Genomic DNA, 19,917 nt, shown 5'->3' with positions numbered 1-19,917 from the left:
CAGTTTCATTAACATCTGACTATACTTTTTTTTGTTTTGATTCCAACTAAATGACAATCATACAAACCCCAAATCACTTTTAGTTACTTTTCAATTACTTCAATAGCAAACATGTAAATATGTTTCTTAGTTACACATCCTGGAAAACAACATCCACACAACAGTTTATATTTATTATGCATTCTTACCAATATTTTTAATTGTGTACTAACACATCACTTTGTACTTCTGCTAACATTTAAGAAGTGATGATGATGATATGGTTCAGTGTGCCCCTTCACAGGCTTGCTGTGTCCAAAACAAGTCTCCACCATGGTGGTGCCAGCCGTCATACTACTTGTACAATATAATTATGCACACCTTTTGTAAGATAGACATTTCTGTTTGTACTAGCAGATTCAAACCAGCGCTGTATCCTTTGCATGTGACCTTGTAGAATAAAATGTCTGTTTTTTAGGACTAATGGTCTGATTCTTTGTGGTGTTTAACAAAAATAAAAGTCTATTCTTTCAATTGGTGCCATGACCCAGATTGGCTGACACTGAGGACTCGAAATGTGTTATTTTGCAAGAAGATCTAGGCCCCTATTGTATACAGATTTATTGATAAAGACTTTTAGCACAGATGCCTCGAAGGGCTGCATGACCCACAAGAACATCACTGGTCTGATGTCATGTCTCACAACGGTCGTTAATGACTTGGAGATGGTCCTCCTTGTGAGTCATGAAGTGCATTGTCATCAGCGAAAGAGCCTTGAAAATGATTTTTTCTTGTGTCTTTGTCTTTGCAGCGAAACATCTCAGATCAAACACGGATCCGTCTTGTTATCTGAAGTAGACGCCAATGCCAAGGTTCTTGACAGCATGGGGGATGACTTACATGAAGAAGAGGTTGACGGTTGACACCATTACTGATCCCAAAGCTGCCAGTATAGTCCCCGTTTGAGAGGACCTGACCAATCATGTCATCGTGAGAGAGACTTATCATTATTGTGAACTTTTCTGGGCCACCCAATTTTGCCAACATAGACCAGAGTGCTTCACGATTCACCGTGTCAAAATCCTTGGTTAGTTCAACAAAGACCTACAGGTCCATCTGTTGCTCAATACACTTTTCTGAGAGTTGGCATATCGCAAATACCAGGTCAACAGTGCTTCTGCCCGGACAGAAACCACATTGTGATTCTCATGAATGCCATCTGTTAGTCTATTTTAGCAGGACACAAGCGTGAATCTTTCCATCGATAGAGAGAAGCGATATACCTCTGTAGTTACCACAGTCTGAATTTCTGTCATTTTTTAAAACATAATATGACAATGGTGGCATCTCAAAGGTCAGGCTACGTATCTCCTTTGTCCCAAATGGTTAACAGGATGTCGTGAAATGCCTTGAAGGCTGTGGGTCCTAAGGCTTTGTACACTTCGGCAGGTATGCCATTCTGAACTGCTGCTTTACCACAGCGTGTCTGGTCCATGGCAGTTCTCACTTTCCCCCAGTAGGAGGGAGGTACAGGCACGCCTTAGTTGGCTTCTGTGGTATCTGTTGTAATGCCTCTTGGTCAACAGCAGGTGGTCTGTTGAGGAACTGACTAACGAGTTCTTCCCAACACCCACTGATCCAAGATTTGCTCTTTAATTTGGTGGATGCATCGACAGAGATAGGACATGCAGTGCCCCCTTTGGCTGGACCGAAGATGACTTTGAGACGGCTGAAGAGCATTTTGAAGTTGATAGAGTCTGCGTAATGCTGGATTTCCTCAGCTTTTGACTCCCACCAAATGTATTGCATAGAGCAAAGCTCTCTTTGGACTTTGGCTTGACAGTCTTTGAATCTGTCATGTTGGGATCCACGGGTCAATATAGGCTCTTCTTTTTTCATCAAATTGCGCCTGCACAGCCATGTTGTACTGATCAAACTAGTCTTGATTAATTCTCTGCTTCTTGCCACACACAGCTTGTGCAGTTGCTGTTACTACGTCCCTGAACTGGGTCCATTTGTTTGGTGTACTGCCTGTAAGGGGTCCTTTTGAATCCAATTCTGGGTCCAAGCTGGTGGGAGAGGGAAGTTTGGCTGTATTAAATGATGCTTTAATGACCCATGCCTATACTTTTATGTGGTACTCATTGGGCTAAATCCAGAACCTTGGTTATTAGTTTTCCTGCCATCTTATGTGTCTTAAACAAAGTTCCTTGAATCCTTCAACTCCCCCAGCCGGATACTCACCAGAACCCCCTTAGTCCAGCACATCACCCTGGTCTTGCAGCAACTCCACTAGCTCCTCGTCAAAGACCGTAGCCCATTTAAGATCATTCTTACTTTCAAGATTATCCACAACCTCGCCCCGTCATATCTTCATATCTTTGGAACTTTAAAAGTATTTGAAAACGTGACATCTTTGAAGGACAAACTTTTAAATACTTTTTGGCAGTTGCTTGTAGATGTGCAACATGTAGAAGTAAGACCTATGCTGACCCGCATGTATCAAATAAAGTAGAGGAATATAATACAGTTATTTCTGTCAGGAGCTGGAATGCAGCTTAGCGACGTGACCCCAAGGATGCAGAGAAAATACTCACATGGAGGGGAGGAAAGAATAGAAAACTCAACCACAATAGGAGTGAAGGAAAACAAAAGAAGGCGAGTGCAGAAGTAAATGCACAAGAGACGGAACTAATTTTGTACCGGAAACATCACACGTACGCGAAGCAATGATCCGACGCTGTCTGGTTGACAATCTGGACTGAAATAGGAGACTGATTGTCAAGTGGGTACAGGTGTGTCCCGGTTGCATATCAGGCAGCTGGTGTGGAAGCCTGTGAACAGCACGAGGAAGTGAAAAACTCCAAATAAGGGCACAGGACATGAACTTATATACCACATACAGTTAACAAGCAAATTTAAGTCCAAAACAGTTACAAAGATGTAACAATTTCCTCACTTTTGGACGAAGATATCAACCGCTATTCTCTCTGGTCGGTGGAACCAATCAGATGTTAGGACCCGCCCACTGACTTTGATGGCTGAGTTTGAAAGATAAAATACATTTATGTATTTAAATCCATTTGTAATGAATTATCACATTTAAGTAATTATTTAAATATGTATTTATTTGTTTAGTTTTTGTCCCATTTGACCCTCCATATTTTTGGAACAGCAAGACTTCCACAATATGGACTCATTTAGCCTTTTCAAATCAAGAGCACACTTATTCCAGAATGCTTATTCACTTTAATTGGAGCTATTTCTAGTTTCTTCTCTAAACTGACATTTTCTGTTGTATATTGTTCAATGTTGTAATGTTTGTATCATCTCTAGAAAGGCACCTTATAAATAACATTGATTATTATTATTATTGGTATTATTCCTAAACAGAGGATTTGGTCCTTTCACATCATCTCCAACCTTTTTTTCTTCCTGAGAACTTTTTTTTTTTAAACTAAAATGGCGGCGATTTACTCATTTTTTGTCATGTTTATTTTCATAGCTTCTTTCAAGCCAAACAAAGGAAATAAGATTATTTTGCCAGAGCACATTTGTATCACCACTAGAGGTATTTTGTCAAAAATAAAGGATTTTGCGTTTTATTAATATGACCAGCAACATTTCAATGGTACTATATGTAGGACTTTACAATACTGTACTGCCATCTACTGGTGACTTTTGGCTACCGCACGATAAATTGACGTGCAGGCGAGAGGCAGTAGCTTAGTTTCACTTTCACTTTGCCTTTTACCTCAGTTTTCATTATCATCAGAATAAAACACAGGACCAAAATGTATCGACTTATTGGTGAATAATACAACAATATATACATCATTTTAGTTCTTGAAACAATTACAACAAAATAATAAAATTAATCATTTGATTGCAAACAACAGTTTTAACAAAGTCAATAATGCAAAATAAATGTAGAAAATCAAAAAGTGATCACGCTCCTGATTTACTACGAAGCTTTGAGTCTTCTGCGCATGACACATCTCGCGAGAGCAGAGCAGTCATAGACGAGAGCAGAACAGTCTTGTAACGTCAAGCGTGCCAACTGTCGTGAAAGAGACGGCAGGGGAGTTTGGAGAGAGCTTGGAGGAGTGTGACGTGTTAACAAGGGCGGAAGTAAAACAAGGAGTGGTGGCTAACAAGTGAGCGTATCTAAATCTCCTTGGCGGTTGTGCATAAGCTGTATTGTGACTGGATCGAGATGGAAGGGGATAGTGACGGGATGTATGAGGAAAGTATGGACGTGGATAGGACTAGAGGGGAGAGAGGAAAGAAGGGGAGTGGAGGGCATGAAGGAAAATCGAGTGCTAAAAGAGTACACGAAGAAGATGAAGAAGTAGAAAAGAGGAAAAAGACTATGGAAGATAATTACAGGATCATATATACATTTAAATCAGGTCAAGACATGAATGACATAAGTTTGATGACACTGGTTAAGGGGTTAAAGAAGGACATCGGAGAGGTGGAGATAGCGAAGGTGCTCAGGGACGGACGACTTTTGATTAAATGCAAAAATGGAGAGCAAAAGAACAAAGTAATGCGGTTGCAAAAACTGTGCAATAAGATTATAAAGGAAAAAATGGAAGTGGGGGAACGAAAGGGGGCAAGAGGAGTAGTGACAGGAATCCCAAGGGGTGAAAATTTAGAAGAATTGAAAAGACAAATAAAAGGGGGTACTGTCAAGATGATGACAAGAATGATGGCATTTAGAAATGGAGAAAAGACGGAGAGCGAATCTGTATTAGTACAGTTTGTCCAGGAAGTCCTACCGCAAAGAATTATGATTGGGTTTTTAAGCTTTTACGTCAGAGCTTATGGGACGGCGTGGCGCAGTGGTAGAGTGGCCGTGCGCGACCCGAGGGTCTCTGGTTCAATCCCCACCTAGTACCAACCTCGTCATGTCCGTTGTGTCCTGAGCAAGACACTTCACCCTTGCTCCTGATGGGTGCTGGTTAGCGCCTTACATGGCAGCTCCCTCCATCAGTGTGTGAATGTGTGTGTGAATGGGTAAATGTGGAAGTAGTGTCAAAGCGCTTTGAGTACCTTGAAGGTAGAAAAGCGCTATACAAGTACAACCCATTTATCATTTATTTATAGCTTACGTCCCACCCCCAGTACGCTGTTTCAAGTGCCAACGCTATGGGCACATAGCCAGTGTGTGCCATGCTAAGTTGAGATGTGGAAGGTGAATGAATATGGACAATGTGGAGACAATAGACTGGTCAAGTGTTGTAACTGTGGCGGGAATCACACAGCAGCGTATGGAGGATGTGTCATTAAGAAACAGGCAACAGAAGTACAGCAAATCAGAGTAGAAAGAAATATTACATACGCAGAGGCAGTTAAAGTAAGAAATAAAGAAAGTGCAGAACAAGATAGAAGTGAGAATAGATCAGAACAAGACACATGTGACAATAGTTCAAGTAATAAAAAACAAGAGGCAGCAAATACAGGACTTTCCATGGACAAGCTAGTTGTGTTCCTGGCATATGTAATAAACTGCACAGAACAGGCAAGAAATAAAACTGAGAAGATCAAAATAATTGTCAAAGCAGCAGCAAAGTTCTTAAATTTAAAAGAACTATCTTGGGAACAGGTACAAGGTGAACTACAGAGAGTAGATGAGACCGAGTCATGTTACCACAATCCAACGCCATGTTAATTGTTCAGTGGAATGCCAGAAGTTTAATAGCAAACGGACAGGAACTAAAGGGTTATATTAATAATATGAAAAATAAACCACATATACTATGTATTCAAGAAACCTGGCTGAAGCCAAAATTGAGCTTTATAATAAAAGGATACATAACAATACATAAAGATAGGAATGATGGGCAAGGAGGAGGATGTGCCATATTTATTAAAGAAGACATGCAATATACAATATTAAAAGAAGAACAAGAACTAGAAATAGTAGGGGTAGAAGTATGGAATAATAAAGAAAGATACAAAGTGCTAAACTTCTATAATCCGTGCAAGAAATTACAAAATCATCAACTAGAAACAATAGTCGAGCACTGGAGTGGCAATATCATTTGGTGTGGTGACTTTAATGCACATAGCACAATGTGGGGTGAAAGGGATGACTGGAATGGGGAAACATTGGAAGCATTTTTGGAGGAAAAAGAAGTGGTGTGTGTGAATGATGGGTCGGGAACAAGGTTAGATGTAGTTACGGGTAAAGAAACAGCAATAGATTTAACACTAGTGTCACAAGGGTTAGCAGGAAAGGTAGAGTGGGAAGTAAATAAAGACAGCACTATAGGAAGTGATCACTACCCAATATCCGTTCACATAAACATAAACCAAAGGACAGAAAGCACTAAAATAGAAGGAAGATGGAAGTATAATCACGGTGATTGGGGACAATATAGGGAAAGTACCGACATGACATTAAAGGAAGTGGATATAAATCAAGATATTGAACAACTGAATACAGATATTACAAAGTGCATAATGGAAGCAGCCAAAAAGAGTATACCAAGGAGTAGTATAGGGAAAAGAAGGAAGATAGTGCCATTGGTGGACACAAGCGTGCACAGACGCAATAAAAGAACGGAATAGAGCATTTAGAATATTGAGAAGAACACATAATTTCCAAGATATGATCCAATATAAAAGGCACCAAGCTAAAGTAAGGTACGTTATTAAAAAGACAAGAAAACACTACTGGAGAAAGTTTTGTGAATCATTAAATAGAACGACTCCTTTAGGCCAAGTGTGGGGAATGATCAAGAAAATGTCAGGGATCAGAAATGAACATAAAAATCATGTGATGAAAGATGGGACACGGTGTGTGGTAGAAAATAAAGAAAAAGCAGAACTTTTAGCAAAAACATTTGTTAAAGTGCACAGTAATGATAATTTGACAAATGTAGAAATACAAAAGAGAGAAGAAACAATTAGTTTAAATATTGGGGAAATGATGGAAGACAACGATAATTGGGTAACCAACACTATAGATATGAAATTTTCTTTGAATGAAATGGTTCGAATATTGAAAAAGGTTAAAAATACAACACCAGGAAAAGACCAGGTGAGTTATCAGATGATCAAGAATTTAAGTAGTATTGGCAAAGAAGTGGTCTTGAAATTATATAATAGGATATATGAAGAAGGAAAATTTCCAGTGGAGTGGAAAGAAGCTGTAATAATTCCAATATGCAAACCAGGGAAAGATCCGGAAGAGGCAGGTAATTATAGGCCGATAGCATTGACCTCAAATTTGGGCAAAGTAATGGAAAAAATGATTAATGAAAGACTAGTATATTATTTAGAGTCAAAAGAAATAATAAAAAACTACCAAAGTGGATTTCGCAAAGCAAGAAACACAAACGACCCAGCAGTGCAGCTGGAAGAGGAAATTAGAAAGGGACAAATAAATAAAGAAAGTATAATTGCAGTATTTTTTGATATAGAGAAAGCTTATGATATGTTGTGGAAACAGGGGTTGCTGATAAAACTAAATAAAATTGGGATTAGAGGGAAAATGTATAGATGGATAAAAGACTTCTTAACAAGTAGAAAAATATTAGTAAAAATAGAGAATGAATACAGCAGAGTATATGAAGTGGAAAATGGGACCCCGCAAGGAAGTATAATAAGTCCATCCATCCATCCATTTTCTACCGCTTATTCCCTTTGGGGTCGCGGGAGGCGCTGGAGCCTATCTCAGCTACAATCGGGCGGAAGGCGGGGTACACCCTGGACAAGTCGCCACCTCATCGCAGGGCCAACACAGATAGAGAGACAACATTCACACTCACATCCACACACTAGGGCCAATTTAGTGTTGCCAATCAACTTATCCCAAGGTGCATGTCTTGGGATAATAATGTCAAGGTGGGAGGAAGCCGGAGTACCCGGAGGGAACCCACGCAGTCACGGGGAGAACATGCAAACTCCACACAGAAAGATCCCGAGCCCGGGATTGAACCCAAGACTACTCAGGACCTTCGTATTGTGAGGCAGATGCACTAACCCCTCTGCCACCGTGAAGCCCATAATAAGTCCAGTATTATTTTTAATAATGATAAATGAAGTTTTTAGTGAAGTAGAAGGGTTAGTGGATGTGGCACTGTTTGCTGATGATGGTGTGATGTGGAAGAGAGGTAGAAATACTAATCATATAGAAAAGAAGATTCAAAAAGCGGTAAATAATGTTCAAGAATGGGGAACGGCTTGGGGTTTAAGTTTCTCTGTTGGAAAGACAAAAGTCATAAATTTTACAAAGAGGAAAGTACAAAACAAGCTCCAAATTAAACTCTATGGAGAAAATATAGAAGAGGTACAAGTATTTAAATATTTGGGTATATGGTTTGATAAAAATATTAACTGGTCAACCCACATCAGCAAAATAGTGGAGAAAAGTAAAAAGGTGTTAAATATAATGAGGGCTTTGAGGGGTAAAGATTGGGGGGCTGATAGGCAGACATTGAAAGCAATATATATGACTTTAATTCGATCTGTTATTGATTATGGATGCATTATTTATCAATCTGCTTCAAAAACATTACTTGGGAAAATAGACAGGATCCAATCACAGGCTTTAAGGTTATGTTGTGGAGCTACAAAATCAACCCCAGTTGCAGCATTACAAGTAGAGATGAATGAAAAACCTTTAGATATGAGGAGAGATCAATTGTCAGCAGTTTATTGGGCAAACTTAAAAGGGTCCAAGCAAGGACATCCAACCCATCAAGTGTTACTAAACTGCCAAGAAAAAGAGAAGAAAAAAATGAATAGTTTCGGGTGGATAATAGGAGACATATGTAATAAAGCTCAAATTGATAATATTAAAGTTAGCCCTACAGTACCAATCCCTGCAATACCACCGTGGATGTATGAAAACCCAAATGTAAACATGCAATTACTAAAGAATAGAAATTTAAATAGTTACCAGATAGAACAATGGATTGAGGAAACGTTTTTAGACAACATCATGGTGTACACAGATGCATCAAAAACTATAAATAATAAGGTAGGAGCAGCAGCTGTTATCCCACAAGGAAACATAGTATTAAATAAAAGAATTAGTGATAAGTTATCTGTTTTTACGGGAGAATTGGTAGCAATTTATATGGCAATTCATTGGATAGAAGAAAATAAAGCAAGAAAAGCAGTCGTGTGCTCGGACTCCAGCAGTGCATTGATGAGCATAAAAAACATAGCATCAGAAACAAGACAAGATTTAGTTGATGAAATAGTTCAGGCAAATTACAGAATAAATAAAGCGGGAGGTGTGGTAACATTTCTTTGGGTTCCTGCTCATGTAGGAGTTGAGGCGAACGAATTAGCGGATAAGTACGCAAAACAAGCAACCACTAAAACAGAAGTCAACATGGAGATTAAGCACAGTAAAGAGGAAGTGAAGAACATAATTAAGATGGAACACAATAAAAAGTGGCAGGATAATTGGAATAAGGAAACAACAGGTAGAGAGTATTACAAAGTCCAGAGGAGAGTAGGTGTAATGAGAGGAGGCAATAGAAATAGGAAGGAAGAAGACATTATTACTAGAATGAGATAAGGACATACATATCTAAATAGTTCATTAAAATTGATAGGGAAACATACTACAGGACTGTGTGATTCTTGCCAACAGCTAGAAAGTGTAGGACATGTTTGTAATGATAGTGTTTGACCACATGGTGGTAGTAAGAGTCTACAAATGACGAGGAACCAATACATAGTTTTCACGCCCGACTGATTTCCCATGATGCTCCGCGCGATCCGCCATTTTGAAAGGCAAGCGCACCGGTACAACATCAGCAAATTCATATATACGAACCCGTTCACAAACGTATGCATAATGGCCGAGAAACCAGCAAAAAAGAAGTATAAAGAAGGCTTGGACAACCAGACGTTGGAAAGATACAACCAGAAGACACAATGCATAGGCGTTGACCCGTACGAAGTGCCGAAACAAAGTTTCACGTATGACCACAAATGCCTCCCGGCCATAACGTACATAGACATTTTGAACTACCTCGTCAATTACACCAGTGCCTATACAATGGAGGAATTGAGGGCATTCAAGTCTCTGGAGGCGTACAACCAGTTTATTAACGGATGGGTCAGCGACGTTAAAAGCATGACTGCAAACGAGAAAGTGCTTGTAGTGGGCAGGGTATGTATATATAACGTACATTAAAACCATGTGTTTAGCGAGGACACGTCGGACTCCTTAGGATAAGGGGAGTCTGCCCAAGCCTGTCCTCTCCCATCCACTTATATTTATTTATATATGTGATAAATTTGTTAATTTATTATTTAATTTTATCCATTGAGATCTACAACTCATTTCGTGTACAAGCAACCTGGGCTGAGATGGGCGCTATATATCCTGAGGGGGGGGGGGCTTTCGCTTTCGTGGTCCATCCCATAAAGGGCTTCGAGAATAGCAAATTGACAAAAAAATAAACAATACATCGTTCTAAAATATTTAATAAACAGATTGAGACGTAATCCTACCTGTTACAAAGTGATCAGAACATATTTTGGAATGTTGAGATGGCTCCTCTTTCCTGTTGATGCTTGCCAACCACAAGCGTCGTCTCTCCTCGCTGATTTTCCTTGTCTGTTCTCCTTCGTTGTGTCTAATTTTAGGAATACTGAAAAATCCTCGCTGCACTGATCCATCCCGTCGATTTGTACATCCATTCACCCAACAGGAAATAACCATTATGCGCCTTTCACCAGTGTTTGCTCGAAGCTATTGTAGGCCAGGTGTGTTTTGTTTGCCTCCCAAGATGGCGGATGACCCGGGATAACCCGGATGTGTGACGTCACGTAAACACCATGTATATATAGGATGTGTCAGGTAGGACTCTTGAGAGATGTACACACCTTGTACGCACGAGTGTTGAAGTAGCGTTTGTAATATGTGATCGTGATTAAAAGACAGTTCTGCAAGTCATCCAACGATGTGTTATTTAAAACAATAACATAACATGGTACCAGGAGTGAACGAAAATTGAAGTGGTGTATTGTGAAAAGCGACATGGATTTGAAGCCACCTGAAAAGCTGAAGCTAAGTGGAAATGTGGACAGCAATTGGCGCACCTTCAAGCAGCAGTTCCAGCTGTACATGGCGGCCATGGCACTGCAGGATAAGCCGGATGCAAGGAAGGTAGCGTTACTGCTTACAATAGCAGGCCCACATGCCATTGAAGTTTACAACACTTTTGTGTTTGACAATCCAGATGAAAAAAACAAGTTGGAAGTTGTCATTGACAAGTTTGATGCTCATTGCTCTCCCAAGAAGAATGAGACATATGAAAGATATGTGTTCCGTTCAAGAGTGCAAGCTCGTGGAGAAAGTTTTGACAGTTTTGTGACTGATTTGAGGCTGAAAGCACAAACTTGCAACTTTGCTACACAGAAGGACTCTATGATAAGGGACCAGATTGTATGTGGCATAGAAGACAAAAAAGTCAGAGAAAGACTGTTGAGAGAGACACAATTGTCGTTGGAGAATGCCATTAAAATTTGTCATGCAGCAGAATTGTCACAGATGCACGTCAAGACGTTTGGTGAAATGGCGTCCACCGCAGCCATCAGCGTGGGAGGCGACAGTGTGTATGTCGTGTCAAGGGGATGGAAGTCGCAGCCTGCACAGCAGGAGAGTGACGTCATGTTCCAATGCAAGCGCTGTGGATCGCAGCACAAGCCAAAGCAGTGTCCAGCATTTGGTAAGCAGTGTTCCAAATGCTATGGAAAAAATCACTTTGCCAAACAATGTTTTGCTAAAGGAAAACCATGCGCTAAAAAGAAAAAATCTGTCAATGTAGTGGAGGACACTGATCTGGGTGAAACATTCTTTGTTGGCCTAGTGAACAGTGAAAATAAAACAGACGAAGTAGTCAATGCTGTTGAAAAAGACAAGTGGATTGCACCGCTACAAATAAATGGAACTCGAGTTAACATGAAACTAGATACTGGTGCAAAGGCAAACTTGATCAACATGTCAGACATCAAGGAATTGAGAGAAAAACCGAAAATCCACAAAACAGTTGTACTGAAAGACTACAATGGTCGTAGCATTGACAGTCTGGGCACATGCAAATTGAGAGTCACTGTAAAAGGAAAAGTGCACTACCTGCTATTTTCAGTTGTCACTGAAGAACGCGAGTCAATATTGGGTGACAAAGCATGTGAAGTTTTAGCACTGGTGAAAAGAGTGTATCTTGTGAACACAGATGTGAGCGCTCAAAAAATTGAAACTGATTCAATAGTGCAGAACTACGCTGGTGTGTTCACTGGTTTTGGTGCTTTACCTTTTACATACAAAATACAGCTTAAAGAGCAGGCACGTCCAGTTGTCCATGCAGCGCAAAGAGTTCCAGCAGCACTTAAAGAGCGTCTCAAAAAGGAACTGGACCGGATGACAACACTGGGTGTAATAAAGAAAATTGAGGAACCAACAGATTGGGTAAACTCCATGGTCTGTGTGAAAAAGAAAAATGGCGATCTAAGAATATGCATGGATCCAAAAGACTGGAATGAAAACATAAAACGTGAGCACTACCAAATACCAAAACGTGAAGAAATAGCCAGTGAGATGGCTGGCGCAAAATATTTCTCAAAATTGGATGCATCAAATGGCTTTTGGCAAATCAAACTAGTCAAAAACAGTAGCAAATACTGCACTTTCAACACGCCTTTTGGTCGCTACTGCTTCCAACGCCTACCATTTGGGATCAAATCTGCATCAGAAATATTCCATAGAGCAATGGAACATATCATTGAAGGCTTGGAGGGCGTGCGAGCGTACATCGACGACATTGCTGTGTGGGGAAGAACAGCAAAAGAACACAACGAAAGGCTGACCAAAGTGTTGGAAAGAGTACAACAATATGGACTCAAATTAAACAAAAAGAAGTGTCAGTTTGGAGTGTCTGAGATAATTTTTCTGGGAGACAAGCTCAGTGCACATGGCGTTCAACCTGATGATGAAAAAATACACGCCATACAAAGAATGCCGAGTCCCACAGACAAGACAGGTGTACAGCGTATATTGGGCGTGGTCAACTATATTGGCAAATTCATCCCAAACCTTGCTGTGAAAACATCCTGCATTCGTGAACTCCTTCACAATGACACAGAGTTCAAGTGGACGTCCAGGCACGAGAATGAGTGGCAGAGACTGAAGGACATTGACAACATGATTGGTAGATGTGCAACATGTCAAAAAGTACAACGGAAGCTAAAGCAACAAAAGCTAAAGCAGAAGTCGTTTTATGACAAAGCAGCCAAATCGCTCCCACTACTATCACCAAGTGACACAGTGAGAATTGAAGGTCCTGATGGTTGGAAAACAAAAGCTACTGTTCTTCAAGAAACATCCCCTGCAAAAAATGTTCTATAGAATTTCTAAAGAATATCTCTATAGAATTTCTAATGAACTTTAGGACCGAAGTTCTATAGAATTTCTAATGAACTTTAGGACCGAAGTTCTATAGAACAGGATTCTAAAGAATGGTTCTATAGAACAGGGTTCTAAAGAATGGTTCTATAGAACAGGGTTCTAAAGAATGGTTCTATAGAACAGGGTTCTAAAGAATGGTTCTATAGAACAGGGTTCTAAAGAATGGTTCTATAGAACAGGGTTCTAAAGAATGGTTCTATAGATCTCCTCTAAAGAATAGTGCTATAGAAGAAAGTTCTAAAGAGTAGTTCTATAGAACAGGCTCCTATGGAATGGCTTTCTGTGGAATACGGTTCAGAATGATGTAGAAATGATTGGGCAGGCATTCTACAAAATCTGTGGTCTAACACTGGCAATGGAGAAAGACAAATATTGCAGTTGAATGAATGTTGACTTGTATTTATTATATACATGTAACTCAAATCTTGACGTAATAAATAAATGTCAGCAGCATAAATCAACATGATCACCGCGCTTCCCCGACTGTTAGAGACGGCTAGACGTCCAGCAGAATTTGTTTCTGAGGCCTTCTTTTTTTCCCATTTTCTGCGCAATGTTCAGTTTCACTCCAATGATTTTCTTTATCACATTTGCTTCACTTGAGGGATGGAGCTTCTTCACAAAATCTGAAAGATCAATAAAATATACCAGAATTAGTGTCTGCAGACACCAAGACACTAGCTGTCATGCAATGAGTTACACTATGGCATTTTTCAGCTCGATAAAGAGAGTGATGTCTATCATTTAATCAATGCAATGGATAGTCAACACACTGCATACATTGCATATCACGCGTTTCTATGCTGTAAGGCACTTGCACTGCTTGACGCACACAAAATCATATGTGGTGCAATCATGCCAGGCTTTACGAACTGCAACAAATCTGTATCAAATTCTGACAGTGCATGTACACTATTCATTAGCTATATAGAAAATCCATTCAGTGTGTGAAATATTTTTCAAATTATTTTCAGGATTTCACTTTCTTGTGAATCTTGTTGTGTACTTGATGGGTGTCCCCAATGGCGTTCGAACAATCACGAAAGTGCATTAATAGAATTCTAATAAAAATATTTAACTTCAATCTGATTGAAACCATATCCACATCGGGAAGGGGATCTGACACATTCCCTATCTAAAAGTCGTTCACTTCTCAACTTGCAGCAGAACTCACGGAAATTCCCGACGCTAGTTGTTAAATAGTAAGGCGGAGAATGCCGATATAAGATATCAAACGAGAAAAAGGTGTAGATATCCGTGCGCTGCGGTTTTTGCTTTGTCACTTGATGTTGGTTTCCGACGAGATCAAAGCTAATGTGACCACCCATGCCTATAAATCTGTCAAAACGAACATCTCGCAGTCAATTCATGGACCAAGCAGACTGGAAGCTATGGATATCTATACTTCATGCCAAACGATCACGGAACGACTTGGAGATAGGAAAAGGGTCAGATCCACTTCCCTGATGTGGATATGGTTTTAATCAGATTGATTTAACTTATACTCACCAATAATAGCAGACACTTTCTTGTCATCCAGTTTTGGTTTCTCATGCTTATCCTTAAAAGCATTGGATTTTTTTCCTGTCAAGCTGCTGTTGGCCAGCTCCTCTCTGGCAGAGCGACAGCAGGACGTCGAGCTGATAGTATTGTTGCCTGACGTGATAAGTCGTCCATCTTCATTAGCAGGCCAGGAAGTCCTTTAATAGAAAAAAGTACATTGTGATGCAGACACAATAAAAAAAAAATACATTAATAACATGAAGCTGGCGATATCCAAACCGCTCGGCTCTAACCCCAGCTATCATAATGTAAGGGTATTTTGATAGGAATCTTGTTCAAGTCAAGGGAAACATGGTAAGGAAGCAATCAAAGATGAAAAATATATATAACCATATATATTAATTCATCCTGACCACGCGAAGATTTAATATTTGTCGGTCAAGTATTAATCAGATATCCAGCTGAGACAAAATATCAAGAAGGAAGGGACGTAACTCTTGCTAATATAAGAGAAACACACAAAAACGGACGGACAGACAGACAAACAAACAAGTACCATATGTCCTCCCCTTATTTAGAGGGGAGGACATCACAACTTAGGATGTTGTATATGCAACAGTTCTGAAATTATCCCAAATCATAAATGGATTTTTATTGGAAAAAAGGGGCATAACTCTGGAAAATATTGTCCGAGACGACTCATTTTCGATAGGCTTCTTGTTACACTGAGATAAATAGATGTAACAAGTTTGGTTTCCGTACATGAAACGATTCTGTAAATATTGCGGTGACGGATGGACAGCCGTACATGACGACAATACCCGTAGGCCAAAGTTAGATGAAAATACAGTAATAAGAAAGTTATTTCATACATCGACATGTAAGCATATTTTCCATCAACCTATGATAATTACAATAACATACTTCTAGAATAAGAAAACCTACCTTCAACAACCCTCAATGCATCTCGAAGGGATTTGTTTTCCTCTCTCAACTGGAGGACTTCCTTCTTCAGGGATTCCATTTCTGTACATGTATCTTTCGGTGAAGTTCTTCCCAGCTGAAAATGTCAAAATAGTAAATCAAATGAAATAATTTGTATTATGATTAATTTGGGCGCTCATATGTTTTCCGGAAGCAATTTGTCCTGGATACGGCCCTGACAGCACCATATAAGTTTTACATGTATAAGCAACCTTGTAGGCACATTAATTTGAATATGCTACATGTACATGTAGCAGTAAGCCATTCACACAGTAGGCACTGTTCATCAGGTATTTGTAGTGTTATTTTCATATAAGTAAAAGTATAAACTTGTGTTTTAAACCAGTTGCCAGGGATGCAATTTTTACGTACTCGATTTCAAATGAATGCTAGGCACTTGTGATTGTTTGCCTCGAGAGGGTGCTTTGATTAACCAATAAAATCCTATTCTATTCTATTCATGTACTCACAGCAGCAAGTTGGGCCTTCAATTGTGCCCGAGCATCATATCCCACAGCTGTACGGCTTACTTTCCTCTTTTTCTTCTGAAAAATCAAGATTAACAAGAAAACGTGTTCAGTTCTTTTATATGCCATTGAAGTGAAGAAATATGTTTGCAGAAATGATAGATTTTCGAGTACATGCAGAAAGTCTGTCAACACCTCAATTTGTCTTGAATATTATTCTGTCTGAGTTGGTCGAATTGAATCAAAATATTCAATAACTTTAAAGCCTACAATGAAACATGATTTGATTAACTTTTATGATAAAGAAAAACTGACAAGGTACTTCAAAAGTATGGGATTGAATCCTACAAAACCTCACACAGTTGAAACACCACTGAAATAGTGAGTGAGTGAATTAACGTTTAACGTTGCTTTCAACACTATTTCGGTCATATCGCGACAACACCACTGAAATAAAAGTACCTGCTGTCTGTCAGATAGAGTCTCCTCAACACTTTCATCCTTGCTCTCACTGTCTGATGACCAAGACTTTGGCTGTTTGTTTCTCTTGCCTCTGCCATATTCCAAATCACCAGTAAGGGGTACATCCTTGCCATCCTGAGCGGCTTTCAAATATGGCGTCAGTTCACGTGTGTCTTCTGTGTAAAAACAAATATGTGCCACATTAAGCTAAATTAAACTGTACAGTTAGTCATACATTTCAGCAGCAGATTGTTATCACTAAATTACTTTGGTATACCTACAGTTCTGATGATTCAGAAATTCACCTCAGCGAGAAACAAATTTCACCTTACTTTCCCTTATTTACAGGCTTACAGCCATATTAAAAAATTGTCAAGGTTAAGTCTGTACTATCATGACAATCACCTCAGCATTGCAGATTGAAACATTCAGTATACCAGGGCTGCACTGATGAGAAATTACTATCAATCATGGAAGAAAAAAAATTATATTAATTAAATTTAACTTTACATAAACAAAGTCGAAAGTTCAAGGTGTAAAATCAGAAGTACATGAAATATATCTATATTAAATATATCTATATTTATATGTACTTCTGGTAAAACGTATACTTTTTACTGAATTGAATTGAAAAGTTTTCAACTGTTTATTAATTACCACCAAATCTCAGAATTCTTGCCACGTATTTGGTTTGTGACTGCTTCCTTCCTCCTGCTTTGTTGAGTGGCCATGGAACTTGGACTTCTTCATCACTGTCCCAATTTTCTCCATTCATCTTCTCTCGAGAACCGCGTGGTTAATATACTATATTTCGTCTCGATGATCATCCTCCCCTTGCTTCCGTTTGGCGACCTGACTGGGGGCCAAACTCCTTCTCTGTGTGATCACACAAGCCTGACGTTACAAACAATGGAGGGATGATAATAATAATAATAATAATAATAATAAATTAGGCTAGTTTTGCTAGCTCACCATTTCCGCCCGTGCCTCGAAGCTGCTGTTTGGCTCAACGTTAGCCCGCTTGTGACGTCTCGCATCGCGCCTAGAAGACCCTAAACCTAAATGTGATGTTTAAGCCAACAAAGTTACCGTCAATGAACTCCGACGTGACTTGGGCAGCTTAGAAAGAGCGAGTGAAGTCAACATGGACGTTGTGGCCGCCATCACCAACTCAAACTGCCCGCGAAATCTGCTTTGCAACTACGGCAAGCGCGAAGGGGAAAAATAAATAATTTTTAAAAAAAAAGTTGATTTGAAACATATTCGCACTTATTAGTGTCGGATATGAGAAACATTGATACAACGCGATTATTACCAACTATACATGAATTTGGTTGTGATTGCAGCCTTAAAACAGTTTTGTTATTTTATAACAAAACGAGAGCAGTTCTATCTATCGTGTTTGGGGGGGGTGGGGGGGGGGGTTTGTAATGTTACGGCGGGAAAAGTAGTAAACTAAATATAACATTGAACCATGCTTTTGAAAATGTATACATTTAAATCCTGGCAAATACTGACTTTTAACAATATAAATTGTTACTTACATGAGTTCGGTAAAGTGTTTTCCTATTGGGCTCCGTGAAGAAACGTGTCTGGGCTTGTTCTTCCACAGCTGCATGCAGGTACGTGGGCGGGTCCTGACGTTTTAGGTCTGATTTAAACCTTTGAACTGAGTTTTGCTAAATCAATTTATGTTGGAAGTCCAATAAAATTAATTTTATCACATAAAAAAGTAAGTTACGAAAATATTCACACTTTTTACTTATAGATAACTCAAAAACTCTAAAAATAAAAATAAATTGATTTATTGGAATAAATATACTTTTAAAAATAAAGTCTGCCGAATTAAGTTCTGGGTGTCCGCCTTGAAATGACACCTCACAATTTTAAATGATACAAAATTAACATTTTCATAATTGAGGGAGACATCCTGCATTGTTCAAAAAACAAGCTCAAGTCTGGTGAATCAACTTAATGAGATTAATCAATGCTATGGTGATAGCGCTGCTGCCATTTTATAGAATTTTATTCCATGGAACAATCTATAGACCTTTCAGCAGATAAAGGATAATGTCTATAGAATTTCTGTTAGACATTCTATAGAATGCCCAGTTCTATAGAACAATCTATGGACTTTTCATCAGATAATGTAATGTCTATAGAATTTCTATAGGATATTCTATAGAATTCCCAGCTCTATAGAACAGTGAAAAGACCTTCCAGCACATGAAGCTGATGTCTATAGAATTTCTATAGAATTTTGAATACATATTCTATAGAATCTTCAGTTCTAAAGAAATTCCGACGAAATTCTATAGCGTTCTATATATTTCTATAGAGATTCTATAGAACATTTTTTGCAGGGTCACCACGATCATATACGGTGAGGAGTGAAGGACAGATACTACGTCGAAATCGTCGCATTTTGCTGAGGGTTCCAGAGACTGTTACTAACCAAGAAACAGCCGAGTCCGAGGTTTCATCTACACCGACTGTTTCAAACCAAGCAACAGCTGAGTCCGAGGTTTCATCGACACCTACTGACTGTGAAACAATGCCAACGCAGCACATGAATGAAGATGTGACTGACGATCCTGAACCTGTGTTGAGAAGATCTACAAGGCAGATCAAGAAACCTGTGAATGATGACTACGTGTATTATTGAACTCGTATAATATCAAACTGATTGACAAGCTAAAGAGTTAATGTTTTTTTAAATATTTTAAATGTTTTCTAATACTGTGGTGCATGGATAGTTTTTGAAAAGATTGCATATTCATGTGGTCAAGATAGAAAAACAAGTTATTTGTTTAATACAAACATTGTATTAGCAATGGGTGCTTAGTTTAGACAGGGGGATGTAATGATAGTGTTTGACCACATGGTGGTAGTAAGAGTCTACAAATGACTAGGAACCAATATATAGGATGTGTCAGGTAGGACTCTTGAGAGATGTACACACCTTGTACGCACGAGTGTTGAAGTAGCGTTTGTAATATGTGATCGTGATTAAAAGACAGTTCTGCAAGTCATCCAACGATGTGTTATTTAAAACAATAACATAACAATGTTTTAATA

At 39.1% G+C, this 19,917-nt stretch overlaps 2 protein-coding genes across 2 annotated transcripts in view; one reads left to right on the top strand and one right to left on the bottom strand.

Annotated features, from left to right (window-relative positions):
• Window positions 1–13,363, top strand: part of LOC140680159 (uncharacterized) — a 108,746-nt gene extending 95,383 nt beyond the window's left edge. The window contains exon 2 of the mRNA XM_072916534.1: window positions 10,603–13,363. Coding sequence (XP_072772635.1) covers window positions 10,997–13,363 — 2,367 coding nt within the window. The 5' untranslated portion in view covers window positions 10,603–10,996. The remainder of the gene's footprint in view (window positions 1–10,602) is intronic.
• Window positions 1–19,917, bottom strand: part of LOC133570632 (uncharacterized) — a 296,050-nt gene that overhangs the window by 176,233 nt on the left and 99,900 nt on the right. The window lies entirely within an intron of this gene.

The sequence above is a fragment of the Nerophis lumbriciformis genome, linkage group LG28, assembly GCF_033978685.3.
Source record: "Nerophis lumbriciformis linkage group LG28, RoL_Nlum_v2.1, whole genome shotgun sequence".
NCBI lineage: Eukaryota > Metazoa > Chordata > Actinopteri > Syngnathiformes > Syngnathidae > Nerophis > Nerophis lumbriciformis.
This window is presented reverse-complemented; position numbering and strand designations above follow the sequence as displayed.